The sequence below is a fragment of the Macrotis lagotis genome, chromosome 6 (assembly GCF_037893015.1).
Source record: "Macrotis lagotis isolate mMagLag1 chromosome 6, bilby.v1.9.chrom.fasta, whole genome shotgun sequence".
NCBI lineage: Eukaryota > Metazoa > Chordata > Mammalia > Peramelemorphia > Peramelidae > Macrotis > Macrotis lagotis.
Window position 1 is genome coordinate 162,949,276 of NC_133663.1, and position 23,895 is coordinate 162,973,170.

Below are 23,895 nucleotides of genomic sequence, written 5' to 3' on the forward strand. Positions count from 1 at the left end.
CCCACTAAAGTATTCTCCTGTATCATGGAGAATGCTCTAGACTAAATGGTATAAGGATCCCACATGGATAGTAAGATTCACCAGATGCTGTTTGCAAATGACATTGTACTTACTGCATCCAACTGGTGTGGTACACATGTTTCATCTTTAGTGAGAAAAGTGAAAGAATTTGGTTTACTAATGAATATTGGATTCAGACTAGACAAAACCAGGCATATGAAGAATGCAGAGTCCCAGATTATGAAATGCATTTAAACAATCCATTAAGTTAGCTTTATATACTTATATATTTATAGACACTGTATGTGGGCAGTAAGCGAAGTCCAGAATTGAAGATAATAGTGGACAAGATTGCACTTGGAAACTACATAAACTTATGTTTGTTTCAAAGACGCATCTAAGCAGATGAGTTGCACATTCTGAGTCTGAGGGTCCCCATCCATTACCAAGTGCCTTTGGGACAACTGGAAGGAGACAATGTCCATGCAAGAGTAGTTTGTGATTTTGACCAGTGCAGCTTGTATGATAGACAGGATGAAATGTACCACAAGTGTGGTCCAGCAGCTGCTGCTTTATCTGTCACGGGTCACAAGTGCAGACAAATGTATCCATGGTGACCTGCCTGACCTAGTGAGGGTCGGAACTGTGGGATTAATGACATACCATTACAGGAGCAACCACAGTGAAGAGAACAGCTTTGACTACTGTAAGTATGTCTAAACCTCAAAAGTTAGACAAAATAAAATGTAAGTTTTTATCCCATGTCCAAGAAAAAGTTAGGAGGCAAAAAGAGGAAAAGCCCAATACCCTTTCTTTCTATGAATAATCCAGGAGACTTCTTTTAACCCCCTAGAGTCCTATCATTTTTAGACTTTGCCTCCCAAGAGTTATGTTGTAGACACCCTAGAAGAAAAGGAGAAGGAATTGGTTTAGAGAACTTGCTAAATATAAAACAAGCCTTAAAGAATGAAGAAACATCATTCTTCACTTCTCTTTTACATTAATTTGTATAAGTAAGTTTAGGAATCTAACAATACATTGGAGAAACTATGATGAAAGTCAGAATCTGGATAAAAATGTCTGAGATTTTACAAAAGACATAGATTTTCACTGTGTGACCTGTACAGAAATCTTGAACATGGTAAAAATGTTTGTGGGTTATTTTTGTTTGTTTTTGCATATAGGTGGTTCAAGTGAAAAACCTTTCCAGGACCAATGTATGCACACAGCTGTTTTCCGTGAACAGAATCCTTGAATCACCAGGTAAGACAATAATGGTCAAATTTTGGTTTAATTCTTTCCCCAATACCTTCATTAACACTAGTGTTCTTTCATTTCTCATGTATGGTGCTAAAAAATATTCCCATGTCTTCCCCGCCCCCAAAATGTAAATAGTAGAAGTATTGCTAAAAATAAATTTAGGCTTCTTGTAAAGGAAAACTTAAACTTAGAGCTACCCATAAGTGGAATGGAATGCCTTAGAGAAGCTAGTACCTTTCTTTTAGGATGTTATCACAACTGGTCAGATATTCTGTAGAGAAAATTTTTTCAGGAATGACTTGAACAAGATGGATGCCAGGGTGTCCCATTCAAGTCCATTTCACTTCAGTTTTCTCTACACTGAAATTGGTATTTAATGTTTGTTGAAACAGAAGATCAGTTCATGTTAGTAGCATACATGTATTATGTATACACATATATATGAATTCTGCCTCAGAATAGCTGTATAACCCTGGGCCAAGTCACCAATTTTTAATTCAGTTTCTTCATTGCTAAAATGGGAAGATATTACCCCAGAATGACTGTGTGAGGATCAAATAGGTAATATATGTAAATATGAGCTATTATTATCACATAACATTTTATAATTTATAAAATCCAATATAAGAATCACCTTCATTGTATAATGTTCAAAGATTAGAAAAATTAAGTGACTTATTTGGCATTGTCAGTCCATATGTTTGAATTCTAACTTTAAATATAAAGTAACTTTAAATATGAATCTAAGTAACTTTAAAGCAAGATTTCTACATATTTCTCTTTCTAAAGAGTTAAGTTTTAAATTGTTGATAATGAGGATTAAATTTCTCTAACCGCTCTTCTAAACTCTCTAATTTAAAGAGATACTACACATGGTATTGAGAACAGCATGTCAATTAATACTGTCAGTACTGATCAGTAATAAAAATAAATTTTCATTTGATGCATGGAGGTAAAGGAGGCAGATCTGTAGAATCATCATTGTAGGATGCTCCTGGTGAGAAATGTCTACCTATCAAATCAGCACCTCCCCCCAAATCTTAAAAGTTGTCTGAGACACTGAGAGTTTAAACAAGTTACCAAGATCATTCAGTATGTATCAGGAGCAACATTTGAACCTAGGTTGTACTGACTCCAAGATCAGCTTATTATCTGTCTAGTAACTATATGATGCCTCTTAGTTTAATTTATTTTAAGCACACTATATGGGATGGGAGGAGGTTCTACTTTCCTCAGATCAGACATGGTAATCTCCTCCCATCCTACATATATTCAATTAATTAATTGGACAACTTTTGAGCTCCTACACAACCTAAAGCTGGATGAAAACTTCAGAAGATCTGATTTTAGTGTTGAGACTGAGGACCAGAGAGGTTAAATGACTTTGTTTCAAAGTGACATTCATTGCAAACATTATTAACAAAATTTAGACTTGAGACCCCTCACTCTAGAGACACCGCTCTTTTTCATTTTTTAATCATATGCTTTCAAGTCCTAAATCTGACTATAGTGTAATCTAGAAGACATTATAATCTAGATAAAATTCTGTCTTAATAAGATACACACACACACACATACATATATTGTTTTTAAAACTTTTTTATATTGATTTTTTTAAAGTACCAGGACCGATCTGCTATTGGCTTTTTCTAAGTGTATTTGTATTTTAGGGGAAATTATTTGATCTGGGCTCTTATCAGAATTCATGTAACTAACAAAATGTTACAAAGCAGTCTTAATGCAGTTTTTGTTTTATTATCCCATGTGCCTTTAAATACTTTCAAAATACATTTATTAATACTTTTCCCTTAATATATAGGGAGTATCCAGATTTGCTAAGGACCTGTTGTTTTCAGAACTCTTCTAGGGCCTATGGGAGAATCAACATTTAAATAAAACAAGGTCCCTGTCCTCATAGAGTTTGCAATCTCTAACATCATAAATGAAACTTTAATATGCAACAACATAAACACAACAAGAGTTTCCCCACAAAGTGTGAGTTCAAGAAAAAAAGTGATTTGATAAAAAATTTTTGATTAAAAAATTTGACAAAATTGTACCTATGTGACTGCATAAATATCATTTAAGGTGTCTGGGAGCTAAGTTTTTCATCTATAAAATAAAGGGAAGTTTGGGAAAATTGGCTTATAGAATCCCTGCCAATTCTAATTCTATGATTCTTTGGGGGTGGGTGGGAGAAAAGGGAACAGAAAAAAAGATTAAATATAAACAAAAGTAATCAGATATATATATATATATATATATATTCATAAGTTGAGAGTATTTTTGCATTAACAATGCAAAATTAACAATTGCATTGTTAAGACCTCTAAGTCATTGTTTTAATTCTATGATGGCATAATATTTGTGAGGGTTACATGTAAATCAATTATGTACAAGTTGCTGATAATTTAATATTGCTTTTTAGTCAGTAGATCTTACTGCTTTGATTTAAAAAAAACAACATAAAATTTAGGAGTACCAAAAGTTGTCTTAATTCAATTTTAATTGTTTTGTTTCTACTTTATCTTATTACATACTGAAGTTCTTTCAACTGGATGAGGGAAAGTTTATCAACTTCATCACTGGTGCATTCTTTGAATTTTAAAAAATACATCTCTGGATTCAGAGATACAAAAAGAGAAATGGAAGAGAGTAGGTCTAAAGTTTTATTTAATACTACACTACAGACTTAATATTACTGGTTCACTACTCTGGTTTCATTAATACGCATACTAATGAACTCGCTCTGAAAGAGACACTGGGTAGGTGGAATTAAAGAGGATGACTTATTTGGAGTCTTCACTTTTTATGGACTTGTACTATAGTTGTAATACCAACTATAGGAAATAAAGTAGGAAGACTTGATGTCACAATAACACTTTATGCTTCCATAAGAGAGGGAAATTTTGTGTCACTGTATCTAAACAGTTAACCTAGTTGCTACTATAATCTCTTAACTAAATGAAGAGGAAAAATAAGATGAATGAGTCATCTCTGAATCTTTAAAAATAATTGTAGTTCAGGAATGCATAGAACAAGTAAGGTCATAATTCTATTATCCTTATATTCTGAATAATCCTAATTATACAGGAAAATATTCAATAATTAATCCTAGGTCTTTCAGTTCTCTAGGAAAAATCATCCAAATCTGAACCTTGTTTAATGTTATTTTTATTTCAGATGAAGCCACAAACTAAAGGTTTAAAATATATTTAAATGAATAAAATCAACATTAAGATTCAATGATAAAAAGATAGTCATTCTTTGACCTGCTCCATTTAACATGGTCAAACCTATGGTCTTGTTTTTGAAAGGTCAACAAATCTGTCTATGTCAAACCAGGAGGAGAAGGGTATTCCTAAGCAAGGAACTCAGCTCAGGAAGTACAGTACCATGTCTCCAATCCCCTGAAATTCAAGTGAAAATCTGGAAACATAAGGATAAACTGCCATAAGGTAAAGAATTCCAAATTATATGGGACTATATCATTGGGGAAAGTGAATATGCCAAATTTAGAATGACAGCAAGATAATCTTTGTATACAGAACTCCGTGTTCTTTTACCAGGACCAGTCAACAAAAACAGCCCCATGATGATCCTACAGTCAAAAAAATGTTCCATTCATTTACCTTCTTTCATCATTTGCACAAGTTTGATATAACATTACTATTCAATGAGAAAACATGTTCAAAACTAGAATTGAGTTTACCAAATTTGGAGGCTAGATCTGTATTAAACATTTAGTCTGTAAGACCATACAACAGGGTTCAAAATAACCACCTACAGATAAAATGAATTTAATATTTCATTACATCTATGAATCATACTATATCTTACAAGACATAAGAGCAACAAATCAATTTATTACAATTTTTACCCTCACATTAATCTTAGCGCACAAATCCCCCTCCTTGTTTGGGATGCTTTCTTGGCTCTCCTTTTCAGAGGTACATTTGAGGTTTCAAGTGTTTGAGGTCACATTCGAACTCTCATCCTTCTGATTCCAATGCTCCATCCACTCTGCCATTTAACCATTGTGTGCCCTCACGTGAGTCACTTAGCCCTGATGGCCTCACATTTAGGCATTTCCAGTCCGGATTCATATCTGAGCACTAGACCCATATGGCTTTGGAAGAAAAAATGAGGCTGGTGACTTAGAATAGCACCACCCCTCACTCAAATCCAATTCATGCACTTGTCAAGGTATCATCTCCCTGATGTCATGGTCTACTTCAAGAATGAAGGACAAAATACCAAACATAATCATTATCTTAGGTTTGAACATTTTTTAAGTTGCAAACTTTGTAATTAGCAAACTACTTACCATCTAAATCCAACAAACCTTAAAATTGAGTACAGTTCATATCTTTGAAACTGCTCTTATACAGTTAGGCTTAAGAGGATCAGAACTATTGCTCAAAAGGGAGAATCTTTTATCTATAAGCAATAAACATTTTGGGCAGCTAGATGGTGCAGTAGATAGAGCATTGACCTTGGAATCAGGATGACAGGAGTTCAAATCTGGCCTCTGACACTAGCTGTGTAACCTTGGGAAAGCCACTTAATTCTAATTGCTTCATATCCAGGGTAACCTCCAGTTGTCCTAATTCATATCTGGTCACTGGACCCAGACTGCCCTGGAGGAGAAAGTGAGGCAGATGACTTAGCATAGAATTTCCTCACTCAAATCCAATTCATGTGCTTGTCATAGCATCACCTCCCCTGATGTCATGGTCTTCTTGGAGAATGAAGGACAAACATAATTATCTAAATCATGATTGCATTCTAGGTGCTGTTTTCCTACTTAGAATTAGGGTGGGGTAAGGATTACTTAGAAAACTTGGAAATACAGGGAAGGAAAACTTGGAAATACAAGATTGCCACACTTAATGTCCTTGAAGAGGCTAAATGTCTAAAACAACTCAGACTAATGTTCAAAGTAATGCAAAACATCCTTCATAATCAAATTCTTCATATACCAAATCATAGAGGATTTTCTTTTATTTGAGTTTACATAGAAATTAGCCTGTTTAATATTAACATGTGGGTTAAGTGGGTTTCAACAAACATACTCATATGTACATTTGACATATATATTCATATGTGTATGTGATACATATAATAAAATCTTTTACAAAGTCACTTGCTTTAAGAATCAGCAAGTCCTTTTATTAAAAATTATCTGTAAAGTTGAATGCAAATAAAAATTTCTATAAAAATGAATACTATTTCCCATTGACTGTTTTTATATAAAATCTGAGATATATTTCCATAATTGGAAAAATGTCTAATAAATTAAGCATTTTGGTGCGATAAGATTTATTAGCTAACCCCATAAAATTTTTAATTGCTATTATAAATATTAGTACTCTGATTAGCCTGGTTATGCTATACCCATTGGGAAAGTGTTCTAGATTTCCTGACAATCTTTACACTGTCAGTCACTTTCTCTCTCACATTAAACCTGCCATTCGTTAGGGTCACATGATTTTGTCATGCTTGAGGATCTTATTCTTCCACACTTACAATCTAAGAAATTTATTTCCTGTTGTCTTAAGTATTTATCAAATAGGGTTAAATTTAGGTTACTTTGTGATTTTACAGTTCACCAGTAGGTGACACCACCTAATATGAAAACTGATTTTTTTAAAAAGGGTGATGAAAACACCCTTTAATAGAAATAAAAATCTCTTCATTCTGTTTTTAAGAATTGTTTTTAGCTTTAACATACTGTTTATCAGTGTAACAGTCAGTATTCATGGTTATAATTAAACATTTGAAAATCACATGCAAGTGTAGCTAAGTGTTGATACTCTCATCAGTTTCTACATTAAAAACTAACATCCTATTGATGTTAGAATGTAACTGCCACAATGTAACTGGGCAAGTTTTCTAATCACTTCATTTTATTTCAATGCCAATTTACTGCTCAAACTTCACTATAATCTTCGAGTTTTAGAGAATTTAAAAATTAATTTTAGCATGCAGAACTTCCATAGAACATTTTCCACAGAACACTAACTCTACCCTATTCCTCTCATAAGCAAAAAAAAGTACCCATACCCAGAATTAATGGAAAATATCTATTTGATGAACTATCAATAAGGGAATAATTATAAATCACCTGAAGAAAAAGTGACTAGCATTAATAGGGCCCTATATAGGATTCACTCTAGAATGGCTTTTAAAATACATTTTAAAATAAATTTTTAAAATAAATTTTTATTTATTTTTTAAAAATAAAAATTGCTACATTCTGACATGGTATTCATTTTCAAAATTTGATTTTATATATATGCATATATATATATATATATATATATATATATATATATATATATATACATACGTATATGGTTTTTGCAAGGCAATGGGGTTAAATGGCTTGCCGAAGGTCACGCAGCTAGGTAATTATTAAGTGCCTGAGGTTTGGATTTGAACTCAGGTACTCCTGACTCCAAGGCCAGTGCTCTATCCACCTAGCTGCCCTTAAAATATATTTTTTTCTTGAAATTACAGGTGTCCTGGAAAATCTGAGCTTATGTAACCATCATAGTAGAGAAAGCCGTTAAATCTTACTACTACCAGAGGGGCCACTAGGTGGTGCAGTGGATAGAGCTCCAACCCTGGACTCAGGAGTACCTCAGTTCAAATCCAACCTCAGGCACTTAATAATTACCTAGCTGCGTGGCTTTAGGCAAGCCACTTAACCCTATTGCCTGACAAAAACTTAAATAAATAAAAGTAAATCTTACTACTGGAGTTTTTCTCTTATAAGAAGCTTTTAAAATTCAAAACATTGGGGAAAAAGTAAAAATATTTAATAATTCCTTAAAATTAATTCTATATGCTTATTTAACATGATTACTGAAAAGAAACAGTTCTGTGTGGCCTTGGGCAAGCCACTTAACCCCATTGCCTTGCAAAAACCTAAAAAAATAAATAAGAAAATAAATCTTACTACTGGAATTTTTCTCTTATAAAACGTTTTTAGAATTCAAAACATTAGGGGGGGAAAGTAAAAAATATTTAATAATTTCTTAACATTAGTTCTATATGCTTATTTAACATGATTACAGAAAAGAAACAGCTCAGTGGGTCTGGAGAGCCATCCTCGGAGTCAGGTAGATCGGGAAAACACTAATCAATACAGGTTGTCCGACTGAGGAAAAAAGCGCTCATTGACCCATCAGAAAACTGCAAAACCAATAGGTTTAGAGAGCTCTGCCAAAGTCCACTAGAGAAAGGGATTTCCACACTGAGATTTCCCATGGTGTTGATTCACAGGTTCACAGGTCCATCCCAGAATCGAGTCCTCCAACAGCACATCTTTGCCAAGATTCACTCTTTCACCTAATTTCCATCTCATCCCACTTTTATCTATATAAAATAGGAAGTAAGCAGCCATTGGCTACCCAGTGTTCGGTGTATTAGCTCCTAAAAGCAATCTTTCTTCAATGGGACCACTATGCACTTATACCCCCTACCCCATTTGAATGACCATCGAGTTGTTCCTGTGCTTCGAAAGCAGGCCCTACCCTCCTGCGCACAGGGCTGCCACTGTGTGTAGACTGATTTATTTGATCACATTCCTTTTTGATGGGAATTTATTTTAAAACAGTCCATTTTCTTGCACCAAAGCACTGGAGCGGAGGCTCCCAGAAGCGGGTCTCCCCCACCTCTGGGTCTGTCTTCCCGAGGCCACTTGCCTTTCCTAGCCCCCGCAGGGCGCAGTCCAGAAATTAACGCGCGGCTGGCCGGCCAGGGCAGGGCACCGGGGGGCGCGGCTGGCCGGCCCGGCCCAGGGCTCCGGGGGCGCGGCTGGCCGGCCCGGCCCAGGGCTCCGGGGGCGCGGCTGGCCGGCCCGGCCCAGGGCTCCGGGGCGCGGCTGGCCGGCCCGGGCAGGGCTCCGGGGGGCGCGGCTGGCCGGCCCGGCCCAGGGCTCCGGGGGCGCGGCTGGCCGGCCCGGCCAGGGCTCCGGGGGGCGCGGCTGGCCGGCCAGGGCAGGGCACCGGGGGCGCGGCTGGCCGGCCCGGCCAGGGCTCCGGGGGCGCCAGGCCACGTTGGCCCAGGACCACCCCGCCCCGCCGGGAAGGAGGCCCTTCCTAGGCTCTCCAGGAGCCCGGCCTCCAGGATGACAGCCCGCGAACATCCATGCCTTTGGCCGGGAGCCTTCGCGCGGTCCGGAGGTGGATCGGGCGTGCGGCCCCGGGGGGAGGGACTGGCGCGCAACGTGGTCACATTTGGCGGGAGAGAGGGCAGGCCGCGCGGGAGGGGTGCGAGGAGCCGGATCGGACCGGGCCTGGCGGGAGAACGTGACTCACTCCCGGACTGGGGAGCCTGAGTCAGCGGTGCCCGGGGGGGCCCTCCGGCGGGAGGGGGCACGTCGAGGGCCGCGTCCCACCCAGCTCCGGTCCTCCGGCCTGGGAATCCCGGGCTCCCCCGAAGCCGGGGGGAGGGATGAGCGCGGCTCGCGCCCGAGTCCGCCACCAGGGACCGCTCCTCTCCCCGCCCCGCCGGGAGCCCAGCCATGGCCTGACCGCGAAGCTCTAGTCCCCCCCCCCTCCCCCGGCCCCCGATCGGCCCCGCCCGCGCCGCCGGTGACGCCCGCAGGACGGTGGGGTGCGCGGCCAATCGGCGCGGGCCCGGCGGGGAAGCCCGCCTCGGCCTCCAGCCCGCCACCAATGAGAGGCCGGCGGCCGCGGGTGAGAGGTCGCGGGGCCCCGCCCCCGGCCGCTCCGCCCCTCCCGCGCCCCCGCGCCGCCGCGGCTGCCGCTGCTGCTGCTGCTGGTGCCGGCGGCTCGCGTCCCCTCCCCCTCCCGCCGCGAGCGCTCCCGCCTCACGGCCCCGCGTCTCTCCCCCTCCTCCTTCTCTCCCTCTCTCTCACGCTCAGCGCAATGGCGGCGGCGGCGGCGGCGGCGGCCGAGCAGCAACAGTTTTACCTGCTCCTGGGGAACCTGCTCAGCCCCGACAATGCGGTGCGGAAACAGGCAGAGGTAACCGAGCCCGTCCTCGCCCCCCCCCCCCGATCTTCCGGGCTCCCCGCGGCCCCCCACCCCGGGCCCGGCGGGGTCCTCGCCTCCATCGCACGCCGGCCTCCCGCCCGGCCCGAGCCGGGCCCGGACAGGCGGGCCGGCGGGGCAGAGGCGCCGGCCCGGCCCGGCCCACGTGGGAGCCGCCGCCGCCGCCGAGGACTTCCCGTCCTGGCCCCGGCCCGGCCCGGCCCGCCTCGGCAGTTGCCCCTGCCCCTTCCCCGCCCCCCACCCCGGTACCCGGGGCTGTGATGCATGCACACCGCCTGCGGGGTGGAGGAGAGCCCCGACCCTGGCCCTGCAGATGGGGGTGGGCAGCCCTGGATCACTCCTCCCCTCCCCCCCCGCACGGTGTGACCTTTCCCATGCCCCCCCTGCCCCTTTTCCCGCTTTCTCCTCTCCCCTCCCCCATCAGCCTCCTGTCTCCACCTCTCCCCTCCCCCTCCCATGCCACCAAATCCCATTCCCCCTCTTCCCCTCATTCTTTTCCACCTGGTACTTACTGTCCTCTTATCCTTCCGCACCTTATCCATCCCCCTGCCTTGCTCCCTCTGTGGCTGTCACTCTTCCCTTCTGACTCATTTAGCCTCATTTTCCTCATTCTTTTTCTCCTCCCCAGTCCCTAAGCTGAGGGAGAAAAATGTTTTTTTCTGGTATTCTCTTTCTTAAAAGGCGGCCCTTTTCTAAAGCACTGTCCACAGCCAGCTGCCCAAGCATTATGTATCACGTCCTTCTGGGGGTGGGAGTCAAATTTTCTCCACTCCAGGGAGCCATGTGCTCTCATTTTGTGACACATGAGGGACGTTAAGGGGATTTTGCAGGATTCCAGGGCCCGATAGCACATGTTTCAATGAGTTCTAAAGGACAGAGAAAGTAGAATTAGTATTGGACTACATGGTGACCTGTTTGATCAAAAACTCCATCACGTTGGTCACCTGAAGTAACTGAAAGAAATGATCTTCAGCAATGTATAGCTTGAACTATATTTTTATCTTGATTACCTATGCATGGACTTCCTTGCCCGAACTTTGTGGAAGCTGAGGAATGAAGAAAAGCTCTTGCGAATTGTATTATTGTACTGTGTACCAGATATTATCATGGAGCAAAGAATTGTTTTGTTTTTGCGTTGCCATGGGCAAAGGTGTGTGTGTGTGAGTGTGTGTGTGTGTGTGTATACATACATATATGCATATATATATATACACACACACACACACACCCCTATATCCAGGAAAGCTTATTTGACATCTTTGTTGCCCCCCCCCCCAAGGATGTGTAGTGAGTTTCTTCAAAATCATAGTGATTTTGATAGTTGTTTTGAATAGAAATTATAAAAGTGGATGACTTCAGGGTTTTTTAAAAAACATTTCAGGGCTGGAAATTGGTTCTTGGAGAAAATATTTTAAAGATACTTTTGCCATGGTACTTTTTGGTAGCTGATTGTTTTTTCAATGAAACACTTGCTCTCAGCTAACTCTTCTGAAGTAGAACTTTTCTTGTATTTCAAAGAATGGTATTATAATTAGTTAGCTAGGTTAATTCTCCTTCCTCCAGTTGCTTAAATCTCTATTGTCAAGCTTAGTAGGGAATCTCTCTTCTATTGAAAAATACCAGTGTCTGTTAAGCATGAATTCCTATTGGTGGCTGTCTTTGGTCTTTTATCCCTTGCATCACTTTGTTGTGAGTTCAGCACATTCTTTTCATTAGAAACAATTGGGGGAAAAGCAATGTTCTCATTAGTTTCATAAAGACTCAGACCCCGATTATTTTTTTTTTTTACTTAGTGTCTGTTGATATATATTTTTCTCACATCATTTATTTTGTCTACCATTTTTGAAAAATTGGCAATATGGTTAAAAGACATTCTATCACTCTATAAGAAGTTAGCTTTAAGTCACATAATTTTTGTGGTTTAAGTGGTTGACAATAACTGTCAACATCTGAGATTCAGTAATAGGAAGAATAAATGCTAATGTTACATTAAATCATACTTATAGATTATAGCATTCATTTTAATAAATCCAGCTAAAGATAATTTAACACTACAGGTTATTATGATAAATATAAATTATTTTCATAAATTTCTTTGAACTAAATTGAAGAATGATGTTTAGGAAACACCTATGTATTATAATTTCTAAATAAAGCATACTTTGTTGACACATGAATGCCAAATTGTTAAAGTAAACTTTGTCTTGTATACAAATGTGATCAAGTACAGTAAATGTTTTTCATTTGTATCAAACTACAAATTCTGTTTTGAAAATGTTCTTGAGTGAGATGTTACTCTTATTTCAGGCATGTTTGTTTCCTTGTGTTCCCTACAATGTGAATCTTTAATCACCAGGCCTTAATATTTTTTCTCTTTCTTTGTATTTAAAAAAAAGGATAGGTAGCATCAAAATCCTCCTATCTGGGTGAATTTTCTTGTAAGCAAAATTTAGTTTCACAGTATGAAAAAAATTTATGAGGTTTTTTTCCCCACTTTATTCCCAAAGTGAATCTTTCTATTTTGGAAGGACAAAGTAAGAGTACTACAATGAAGTGATCTTTATAAAAGAGAACAAGTAATTGAAATTCAAAGTATTTGTTGGGAAATTGTAGCTAGAATTCTTAGTATAACTTAAAGTCAAGTTTTTCTTCTGAGTGGATTTAGTATTTCTGTGAATTGTCCTCAAAGTTTGTGGTATCTTTGGGGGCTTTTTTTCTTTTATCTGGGGGAAAGGGAAAAAACTTCATTAATATCAATAGAAGTTGGATGAAAGGAAGAGACTAGCTCCCTTGAAATGTATTTAATAGTCTTAGTCAAACAGATAGAATTTGTTTTTTCCCATTTTGCTACTCACAATTTTAAATATTAATAACATCTCTCAAAATAAGAAGCTACAAAGGTTTTCCCTAACAGGGACAGAATCAGATATGACCACAATATTGGTGGATTTTTTTTTTGCCAGTTCTTATGAATTGATAAATGTCTGGTAAATGATCTAGACTAGTGCTTCTTCTATTGAAGAAATTATACTGAATGGTAGCCTCAAATATGCATGATAATAATGCATTTTATGGAATTACATTTTCACCTCTTTATATTGTATAAAATGAAGAACCCTTAATTTCAGAAGTCCCTGCCAGAAAAATGCAAACTCTAGCAAGTCCTGCTAGGGCTGAAAGGATTCCAGTAATGGATTTGTGTTATTTCTGCTGTCCAAAGACCAGCTTGGCTAAGTTCAGAGAGACTCATCACCAATTTGGCTGCTGGGCAATCAGAAAGGAGCATCTGCTAAATTGTTCCAAGAGGTCATAATTTTCATCAGTGGAAGAGGTGCATTGTAAGGAAGATGCCACAGGTCCTTGAGTTAATAAATAATACAGAGCTAGTTTTAGCAGACCATCTAGAAGCTCCGTGTTGGTTATATCACCAATCACAATATTATCCTGGTTCACAGATCTGGAAGGTGACCTTTGAAGTCTTCTGGTCAACCTAATTATAAAGATGAGGAAACTCAGACCCAGAGGAAAAGTGATTGACCCAAAGTGACAGAGAAAGTGACAGAGAAAATTGAACTTGGGTTTTGTGACTCCAAATCTACAACTTTGCTCAATACTCTTGGAATTAATTGAAGCCAGCAACTAACAAGATCATTTGGATTCTATTGGTATTATAGTCTATTAATAGGAAATATAGAGTGCTGTACTTCCTTCTGAAAGAGCACATTGAATTGTAAGAACCATAATGGGGGGGGGTAAACAGACATATTTTACATCTTTATGTATAATATGGAAGGAGAACTAAGCTTAGAAGCCAAGAAGATCTGTTTAGCTCTGGGCAAGTCACTTACCTCTCAGTGCTCCTGCCTTTCTTAAGACAAGTTTGCAGAAAAAATGACTACCTGAAATGGTAGACGTTTCCTCAAATCATTGATCCAGGTGATATCCCTATTAATCATGGCTTGAAAATTTTAAAAGGATCCCAAAAAATCATCTGAATATGGGTATTTATTGAAAGTTAGAACTAGAAGTATTGAATACTCAAAAGATTAGATTTGATAATCTAATTAATGAGACAGGTGGAAAATTTTAAAAATCCCACTTCCTAGTGGGAGCAAATATTCCAAGAGTATATACTCCATTCACTGCAAATCTGGAAAAGAATATAATCAGGTATTTTGACCTTCATTTTTAAGATTATTACTAGAATAAACATAGGTATAATATAACATGCAGATATACCCTATAGGGCTTAGAAGCTGGTAAAAGGTTGACATAGGCATTTCAAAGAATGCTGGGCTTAAAAAAAACTTTACGGACTAGAATTTCACCCTAACCTTCATAATTAGATTTGATTCATGTATGCCAAGGAAATGAATGATAACTACATGGGATATTTTGTTCTTGAATGTTTTCAAATATCTTTTTATATTATCTTTGAGTAAGCATAGAATTAGTAGACTTAGTTATAAAATAATTAACAATAATAAAAAGATTGTAATAAAATAATACTGTTCTGTATACTTTTTTTTTTTAGATTTTTGCAAGGCAAATGGGGTTAAGTGGCTTGCCCAAGGCCACACAGCTAGGCAATTATTAAGTGTCTGAGGCTGGATTTGAACCCAGGTACTCCTGACTCCAGGGCCAGTGCTCTATCCACTTTGCCACCTAGCCACACCCTATATACATTTTCTAATGTCTATGCTTAAAGATAAATGATACATGGGTAGGTGGAGAGGAGGGAGAGAAAATTTTGCAAAAATGAATGTTGAAAACTGTAATTGAAAAAAATAATGAGATTTAGAAAAGAATAAATGAGAGTCTCAAAACATTCTGGGATAGGATTTATACTTTTTCATCTAATAACATTTAAAGAAATATCAATTCCCTATTCACACAGTTTTTTCTTTTTTAAACCTGAATATTGTATCCTGCCTCATTTTATAGAAGAACAAACTAAAAATTCAGAATAAGTGACTTACTCAAGTCTCATGACTTGGTAAGTATTAAGAGCTGGAAATTAACTCAAGTTCTGACTCTTTAAGACCAGTTTAGTGTACTTTTCTCCATTTCATCTTGCTGCCTTTCATCTCATCCTATCTGATGATAGTTTGTATAATACTGTATTTTTTATACTCTGTATTTACTAATATTAAGTGTAAATTCCAAAAGAATCTAAAGATTCAAAAAAGTTTTAAAAGACTAAGGAGTTAAAAGGTGTCTACAAAAGTTCAGGGTCATTCAGAGCAAGATAATAAATATTGTTCAGATAGGTAAACCATAAATGCACTAAGCATTCAAAATTTTATTTTTAATCTTAAATTTAAAATTATCCACAGATGACTTTTCTGATTTCGAGATGTGCAAACTGCATTCACCAGCATCTGTAAAATTCTGCAGACATCATGATCACTTTGCATTTGTGGATCTGACCTGTTATCCAAAAAGAAGCTTAAGTTTACCAGAAACATCTCCTTTCCCTTCACTCCCAAATTTAGCTGTTTTTCTTCAAGGAAAAATGTGACTGTGTTGAGAATGTTTCTTATAAGGGAAGAAAAGAATCAGGTGATAAAGTATGAGTAAAGAGATACTGAATTGGGACAGACTTACATTCAAGTACCAAGCAGCTTGATTTGTTTATCCTGGACAAGTCTTCTGTTTCCTAAGCCTCAAAATGGAGATATACTTAGCCTTCCTTCCTTCACCAGAGCATATGATCAAACCAGAGAATACATTTGCTCTCTAAATTATTGCAAAGTTATCAGCCAAACAGCAAGCTTTACCTTGGCCTACAGTACTAAGTCTTTCCCTTGTATTAGTGATGAATTGGATAGTAATTAAAGTTAGGGGAAAAGAGTAACATTTTGAGAAAAATTAACTCTCATCCAGAGAAAAAAGGTAGCGGACTGTGAGGTTCAGTCACAATTTAAATACAGAGGTACCTTTGTTGAACTCAGTCTGTGCATCCATATCAGTTTAAGTCTTATGATTTTTGAGACTTAGTCTTCTTTGAATGGTAGATATAAGTGTTTAAGTATCTGGTCAAAATAAGGAAAATGTAGCTCAGAAAATGGTAGATAGTCTTGTCTTTCCACCTTAATTTCTCATTCCAAGTCAGTTGTAGCTCTGTGTGCCTTCAAGTCATTTAAAGCAATTCTGGGTTATCTTTGGTGTCTAGAGAATTACAAAAGAAATGATCTTTCTTGGATAGCCTTGTTCTTGGGGGGGGGGGGAATTGGCATAAAGTTGAAGTTCTCTAGGCCTAAAAAAAGAGGGAGATAAACTAATGATCCCAACCTGTGGAACATGAAGTTAATATACATATACTCTGAAATATATTTATTAAAATATTATTTTGATATCTAATTCTATAAAAAGACAGGAAAAGAAGACTTAGGTTCTAGTACTATGCTATTTCTAAGTATTATGCTCATAAACTCTTGACTCTAGTACTTTCTATAGTAAGTCAGAGTTTCCTTATTTATAAAGTGATTACTTTGGACCAGATGATTTCTAAGGTCCTATCCAATTCTAAATTTATAATAAGTCATCATCTCTTTTGTAGGCTAAATTATGTAGGTGTTGTGACTAATAAAATATAAAATCATTTAAAAGTTAACTGATTTAAATTTTTTCTATTGAGTAAATACCAATAGTAAAACAACTATGTAGGGATCCTCAAAAAAGATTTTAAGTGCCCTAATACTTTTGAAAGGGTTAAGTAACAACCCAACTAGGTCACTGTTTCTCATGAGGCTCCTGAGAACTCATCTTTGAAACACTGTTACAATATATTTTCATTCCATGTTTTTAACTCTTGAGAGGGGAGGAAAGGAAGGATAGGGAAGTGGGAGGGGCCGGAGTTACAAATAGTGACAACCCTGGTTGAAAAAAGGATAACTATCTAATGTAGGGGAAAGGAATGGTCAGTCAGGAAAGGGGAAGAATTCGGAAAAATAGGATTGAACCACAAACATCCCTGGCATAGATTCCTGTCCCTTGTCCAAGTATAAATGTGTCTCATATTTTGGGGAGCGCTAGACTCAGTGACCTTTCCTGCCTTGATTCTTTATCATCCCTTTTTTAGTGTATCCTTATATCCGTTCTGTCAACAATAACATATCTACCTCTGTATTTTCTAGAGTCATTAGCTTCTGGAGAACTCAACTACAATCTTATCCTGTGAGAATCTTGTCTTTCTGTAAATCCTGTGAGGTACTATGGAGCGACCTCTAAATCTTCAGACTCCACAGACCTGAAGGAAATGTAGATTACATGCTACAAAATCCTAATACTACCTGGTTACTACCCTCCTTTTTCTAGATATCTCTTTCATGATAGTTTTTTTTTGATACTTTATAATTCACATAATCATTCAGTAAGCATTTGCTCATTTCTTTGTGTTGTGAGTTGGGAATTGTACTTGGCCTGAAGAATCCTTCCTCAGATATTTAACTAGCCGTGACCCCGTTTGTCTAAGTTGTCTCAATTGCAAAGTGGTGATAATAGTACTGAGATATTGAATTGGTACTGAACAGTACCTACCTCCCAGGGTGGTTGTGAGGATCAAATATATTTGTAAAGCATTTAGCTCACAGTCCTGGCACATAATAGTTGTTATGGAAATGCTACCTATTGAATGGGGCATTCTGTTGGGGGGGGGGGGGGGAAGAGAATGGGATGTACAAAGAAATATATCCAAGGAATGAACAAAATCTAAAAAGTTATAGAGGCAGATACAGATACCTCCTTGTGGGATAATTTGTACAGAGTTACAGATGTGGTATGCAGAGAACAAGTAGACCAGTGTGACTAGAAACCTAAAAGTGTGAAGGGAAGTGACATGTAGTTGTGGTAAGCCTGGAAAACCAGTCTAGAGTGAGATTTTGGAAGTGTTTAAACTGCTGAAAAGAAAAGCTGTCCTGTCCTAAAGTCAGGACAGAGCCATTTAAGTCTTTTGGAGAATGGAGCTATTGGGTCAAACCTGTGCTCCAGGAATATGATTGGCAGTTCTCTGGAGAACTGATAGAGTTGCAAGATTAACTAGAAAGCTATTATAATAGTCATGGCTATAATGGTCTAGATTTGAAAGAATGTGTAGTGACTGAAGGCAGAAAAGTATGGAGAGAGATGTAGAATCACTTAAGATTTGGGAAGTGGTTGAATAGGGAGGGGCAAGAGATAATGAAGAGCTGAGATTACTAATCTTGGTGGACAGTAGGATGGTTTAGGGGAGAGATCAATTAATGTACTAAATCTTACTAACTTTTTTCCCCCCTTTTCTTAGGAAACCTATGAAAATATCCCTGGACAATCTAAGATCACATTCCTCTTGCAAGCCATCAGAAATACATCTGCTGCTGAGGAGGTATTAAAGCATCTGAAAATAACTTTATTCTCTAAAATAATCAAATTGAATTATTGTTAAAGCAGGAGTAGCAGAAAACTTTAGTTAAGAGCTTATACATACCTCTATAGCTATATATCAGATCTACCCTAAAAGAATATAATTCAACCCCTTTATTAGATAATCTGAGAAAACTGAAATGTAGGGAAAAAAGTTCTAGAACTGAAACAGACATTAGAAATGATCCAGGCCTTTAATTTACAAATGAGGAAACTAAGATATAGGATGAATCTATTTTCCCAGGTAAGTAGCGATCAAGAATTAAAACTCATATTCTCTCCTTTCCAAATCCATCAAGATCACCACAATGCTGATTCTATTTATTATATGATTAAATAATTGATTAAATCTTGAATAAAACTTAAGTTCATGTTGTTAAATCATCAGAAGGTAAGATGTCTTTGATTTTTGCTAGTTGTACTTTGTAGTAAACATTGGTAGTGCTATTTATCAAAACCATTTCCTTTTTTTGGGGATATATTCACAAATCGGAAAAACCCTTAAAAATCACTGTTGTTAGCTTTTTGTATATGAAAACAGAGTAACTTGGGAGTCCAAGAACCTAAGATTAGGTCTCACCTCTCTTGATCTTGCTAGAAAAATATTAAGGGCTTTTATTTTATATTTTTATACACACACACACACACACACACACACACACACACACACACACACATACTTGGGTTAAGGTCACAATTCAATTTGAAGGAGTATGCTTTCAGATACACTTTTGGGAAACAATTATCTCAAAGCAAAATCTTCATTTAAGAGGTCAAGAAAACATGGAAGAAATTCTGTTTACCTAGTAGGAAAAAAAATCTAATATGTCCTTTAGATGAATAAAAGAATTTTCAGATTAGATTTTGAAAGTACATATATGATGCATATTTTACTTAAAATATAATACAGTGAAATAATAAAGGTAAAAAAAATTTTTTTTTACTACCAGTAAGGACAATTAAAATTAAGGTATGAACATCTTAATGATTTTAAATTTGTCTCATTTGTTTAATGCTCCAAAATGTACTTATTGGCACATAAAAAGTTTACATTTCTTGTGAAGGGGCAGATAGAGAAAATGTTTTATTATGTGACCTACAAGAGGCAGCATTAGTAAAATGGATAAAGACCTGGTCTGTAAGTCTGGAAGACCTTTGTTAAGATTGACCTCTGACTCTGTGGCCCTAAGCAAGCCTCATATTGCAAAGCAGTTACTAATCTACATTATTAGAGAGTGCCTTCCTGGGAGCTTGCACTAATGATCATTTCTTTCTTTTCTTTCCCATCCTCAGTTAAAAAAAAAAGAAAGAAATTGTAAAAATGGGATGTCTTGTGAATTCTGTCTCAGTTTATGTGTCATAATCCATTTTTACAGGCGACAATATAAAGACTTGTTCCACAAATTATATAGTTATATTACTTTAGAAAATATTATAAAGCATCCCTTATTCTTTTCCTACATTCTATTCTCAATACGCTGGATATGATAGTTAGGTGTGGAGAAGAATGACAAGGTATAAAGAATAGGTAATCTTCCCATTTTGTCTCCTGATCTCCCCCCCCCCAAAAAAATTTCAGATTAACTTGTTTATCTTCTTTTGTTTGCTACTGACCAGATTGTGTTGTCTACATTTCACAACTGACCTAATGGAATTTCTTTTGTGTGTTGTCTCTGGCCTTCAGATTTACTATATAATACTTACATGACTCCTCCTTTGCTGGTGGATTGGATGCTTAATTGTTCTGTTTGTGATCTAGACTTGTTATCTAATATCTAGTATAACTTTTTTATAATATTTTAAAATTTTGCCAAGATATCAAATGTGATATGTGCTCACCTAATCATAGAATTTTAGAGCTGGAATGGGTCTTTAAAATTATCTAATTGTCCCTTCATTTTACAGAATAAATGAAACTGAACCAAGAGATATGAAATACATTATTGAGGTCTTATACTCACTGATTTGTTCATAGCTATAAAGAAGACAAAGCATGGAGGGATTGTTACCTAGATCAGTAGCATAACTACCTACATTGATGAGATCACAGATCAAAGTACAGATTTGCTATAAGCTATGTTTTGATATGTTAGGGATATGACAGATTAGGTAACATTCTGAGCATAATCTTAAATTTATTTCTACTCAGTTTATTCCTTGAGAAATGACAATGCAGAAAACTTCACAGTAACTGCCAAACTGCATCCTGCTTCCACTGTCAAACATCAGTTTTTGTTCTAGATGAAGTACCATATTTTGTGTATACCCTCTGGTGCTGTAGGCACTATGAGTCAAGAAGGACTTGTCCTCTGCATCCTTCTTCTTCAGTCATGTGCCATTAAGTTTTTTAACACTGTCCTCCATATTCCCCCATAATTCCTACGAGTTTTAATTCAGTTTTTGCTTGGCTTTAAGGAAATTAACTATAGAGACATTTCACTGGATCTGTAATATATACTGCCCTCTTCTGGCTCACTTTGTGGGTCTTTATAAATACATGACAGAAGATCTAGTACCTATAACACTGGAGCCGCTGTTAGAATGTTCTATGGATGCCTGGGTAACAGTTGGACTATGATTGTCTGTTATCCTTCACTATCACAATATAACAACTGGCTCTGTTCTTCTGATTATACTTGGTCTTAAAAACAGTATTTTTATGGCATTTCTCATGCTTGAGTGATCATTATCACTTAAAGCATACTTAACACCACTGCTCTCCATTGGCCTTTGGGTCATCTGCAGTTTTTATTCTTCTGAAATCATAAATTATAGTAGTGTATGAGAGAAGTATCACAAATATTCTCATTTTACAGCTTAGGAAATAGATTTGGAGAGTTTGCTTGGGCACAAGCTCGAAAGCATCACCAACATCTGTGGCCAGGTTTTCTGGTATTTGAGTTGAATACTCTTTCTCCTTGTTCTTTTCTCCTTCCTTATTAGTATTGTGTTGGGCTATATATTTCTTAACTAGCAGAATTTAGTTCAGCACTATTTATTTGGCATATAAAATATTTTGATTTTATGGTTTAACTTTGCCATGGGCATGATGTTTGGTTCATCTGTTAGCTCTTTGCTTATGTTTCACAAAAATTACACATAACAATTCTAGGGTACTGTGAGTACTAGTACTTGGATTGTTTTAAATCTTTACTAATATTTGCATTATGTTATCAATATGTATTTGCTTTTACAGAAGAAATTGAATGATAATATGAGTTTGTGATTAAATCTCACCTCTGCTATATATTACCATTGACAAGTGACTTAACCCCTCTAGGTCTTAAGTTTCCTCATCTTTAAAGCAAGAGGATTAGGCAGTTAAGACCCTTTAAAGTTCTTGATCCCTATGATGATACATTGGTATCATGAAAAAGTTAGAATTCATGTTACCCTAGTTTGATTGTATTTGACTAATTGGCTTTTTATTTAAAGAGCCGGTAGTATAAGGATGAGTTGGACCTAAATATGATAATGTTTCTAATAACTTAGCTTTTGTATAATTTTTCAAAACATTTGTCTCATTTGATCTTGACAATAACCCTCTACAAATGCTTTATTTTTCCAGCAACTTAAGATAGTTTTCAGCAGTTGGGGGGGGCAAGATTTTGAGCTTCACATTCTTCCTTTCCACTTCATGACAGATAGCAATCTAATATGAGCTTGTACATGTATTACTGTGTCAAGCATATTCACATTAAATCCAGTTGTGAAAAAAATCAAATCAAAGAGGGGAAGGGAACCATGATAAGGGGGGAAAATATATAAGGAAAATTTTAAAAGTTGAAAATAGTATGCTTTGGCCTGCATTCAAGCTCCATAGTTCTTTGGATGTGGATATTTTCCATCACAAATCCTTTAGATTGTCTGATTCTTGTACTGCTGAAATGAGCAAGACTACCCTTTGATCATTACAGTGTTATTAGTGTGCACAATTTTCTTCTAGTTCTGCTCACTTCACTCAGCAGAAGTTCATGCAAACCTTTTCAGATTTCTTAAGTCCTGCACCTCATTTCTTACAAAACAATAATACTTAATCATATTCATGTTTCACAATTTGTTCAGCATTCCCCAATTAATGAGTATCCCTTCAATTTCTAATTCTTGTCCACTTTGAAAAAAAGTACTAGAAATATCCTTGTCCATGTGAGTTTTTTTACATTTTTTTTGTAATCTCTTTGGCATCGAAACTTAGTATAGTAATACTACTGGATCAAAGAGTATGCACAGTGTTATTGCCCTTTGGCCATAGTTCCAGATTGTACTACAGAAAGATTGGATCATTTCACAATTCCACCAGCAATGCAGTTTTCTCCACATCCTCCAACATTGATCATTTTCCTTTTTAGTCTTTTTGACTAGTCTGTTAGATAAGAGATGGTACATCAGAGTGGTTTTAATTTGCATTTTTCTAATCAGTATTATCCTCATTTTTATAGATGAGGATATTGAAGCTCAGGGAGTTTAAGTAACTTACCCAGGATCACAGAGCTAGTGTCTGAGGTAGGATTTGAACTTAGGTCTTCCTCACTCCAGGTTCCACGCTCTATCTCCACTTGTGTGAGCTAACTGCCTTACCAGCAGCCATCTAACAACATGGATGAGAACTAGAAGGTACATAGTATATGAAAGGAAGGCCGTTCAGAAGAGCACCCAATCTGGAAGGATAGATGATTATGTGGTCTGAAAGTTTTTGATGGTAAGAAAGGAAAGAGAAAGAAAGAGAGAGAGAGAAGGAGAAGCATTTGTTAAGCCCTTAATGTATGCCAGACATTGGAAAATGGAACATGAGTAGTATCGGGTCTTACGTTGCCATATAAGAATTAATTGAATATATGTAGAATGTTAATGTAGAAAGTTCCATTATCTGTCAACTTGGAAAATTAGAATATCATTTTAAGATTCAAACCAGAGATTGTATTGTGATTTCTGAGATTCTTTCCAGCCAAGAATTTGAAGATTTTTACTTAACCTATGAGAATTAAAAAATTTTCAAAAAATCAGTTATGATACATTCAAAGTAATTTAAATCTTGAGACACTTGAGCTTTAAAGATCATTAAAAGGGCAGCTAGGTGGCACAGTGGATAGAGCACTGGCCCTGGAGTCAGGAGTACCTGAGTTCAACTCTGGCCTCAGACACTTAATAATTACCTAGCTGTGTGGCCTTGGGCAAGCCACTTAACCCCATTGCCTTGCAAAAGCTA

At 37.6% G+C, this 23,895-nt stretch overlaps 1 protein-coding gene across 2 annotated transcripts in view; it reads left to right on the top strand.

The window, feature by feature from the left end:
* The first annotated feature begins 644 nt into the window (after positions 1 to 644).
* IPO5 (importin 5) overlaps positions 645 to 23,895 on the top strand; it is a 68,582-nt gene continuing 45,331 nt past the window's right edge. Inside the window, exons 1-5 of one of the 2 annotated variants that reach the window (XM_074191928.1) lie at positions 645 to 706; positions 1,185 to 1,263; positions 4,578 to 4,718; positions 10,157 to 10,259; positions 18,571 to 18,651. In XM_074191928.1, the coding sequence (XP_074048029.1) occupies positions 10,161 to 10,259; positions 18,571 to 18,651 (180 nt within the window). In that variant the 5' untranslated portion in view covers positions 645 to 706; positions 1,185 to 1,263; positions 4,578 to 4,718; positions 10,157 to 10,160. Of the gene's footprint in view, positions 707 to 1,184; positions 1,264 to 4,279; positions 4,302 to 4,577; positions 4,719 to 10,156; positions 10,260 to 18,570; positions 18,652 to 23,895 lie in introns of those variants that run through there. The other variant, XM_074191929.1, reaches the window with a different exon arrangement.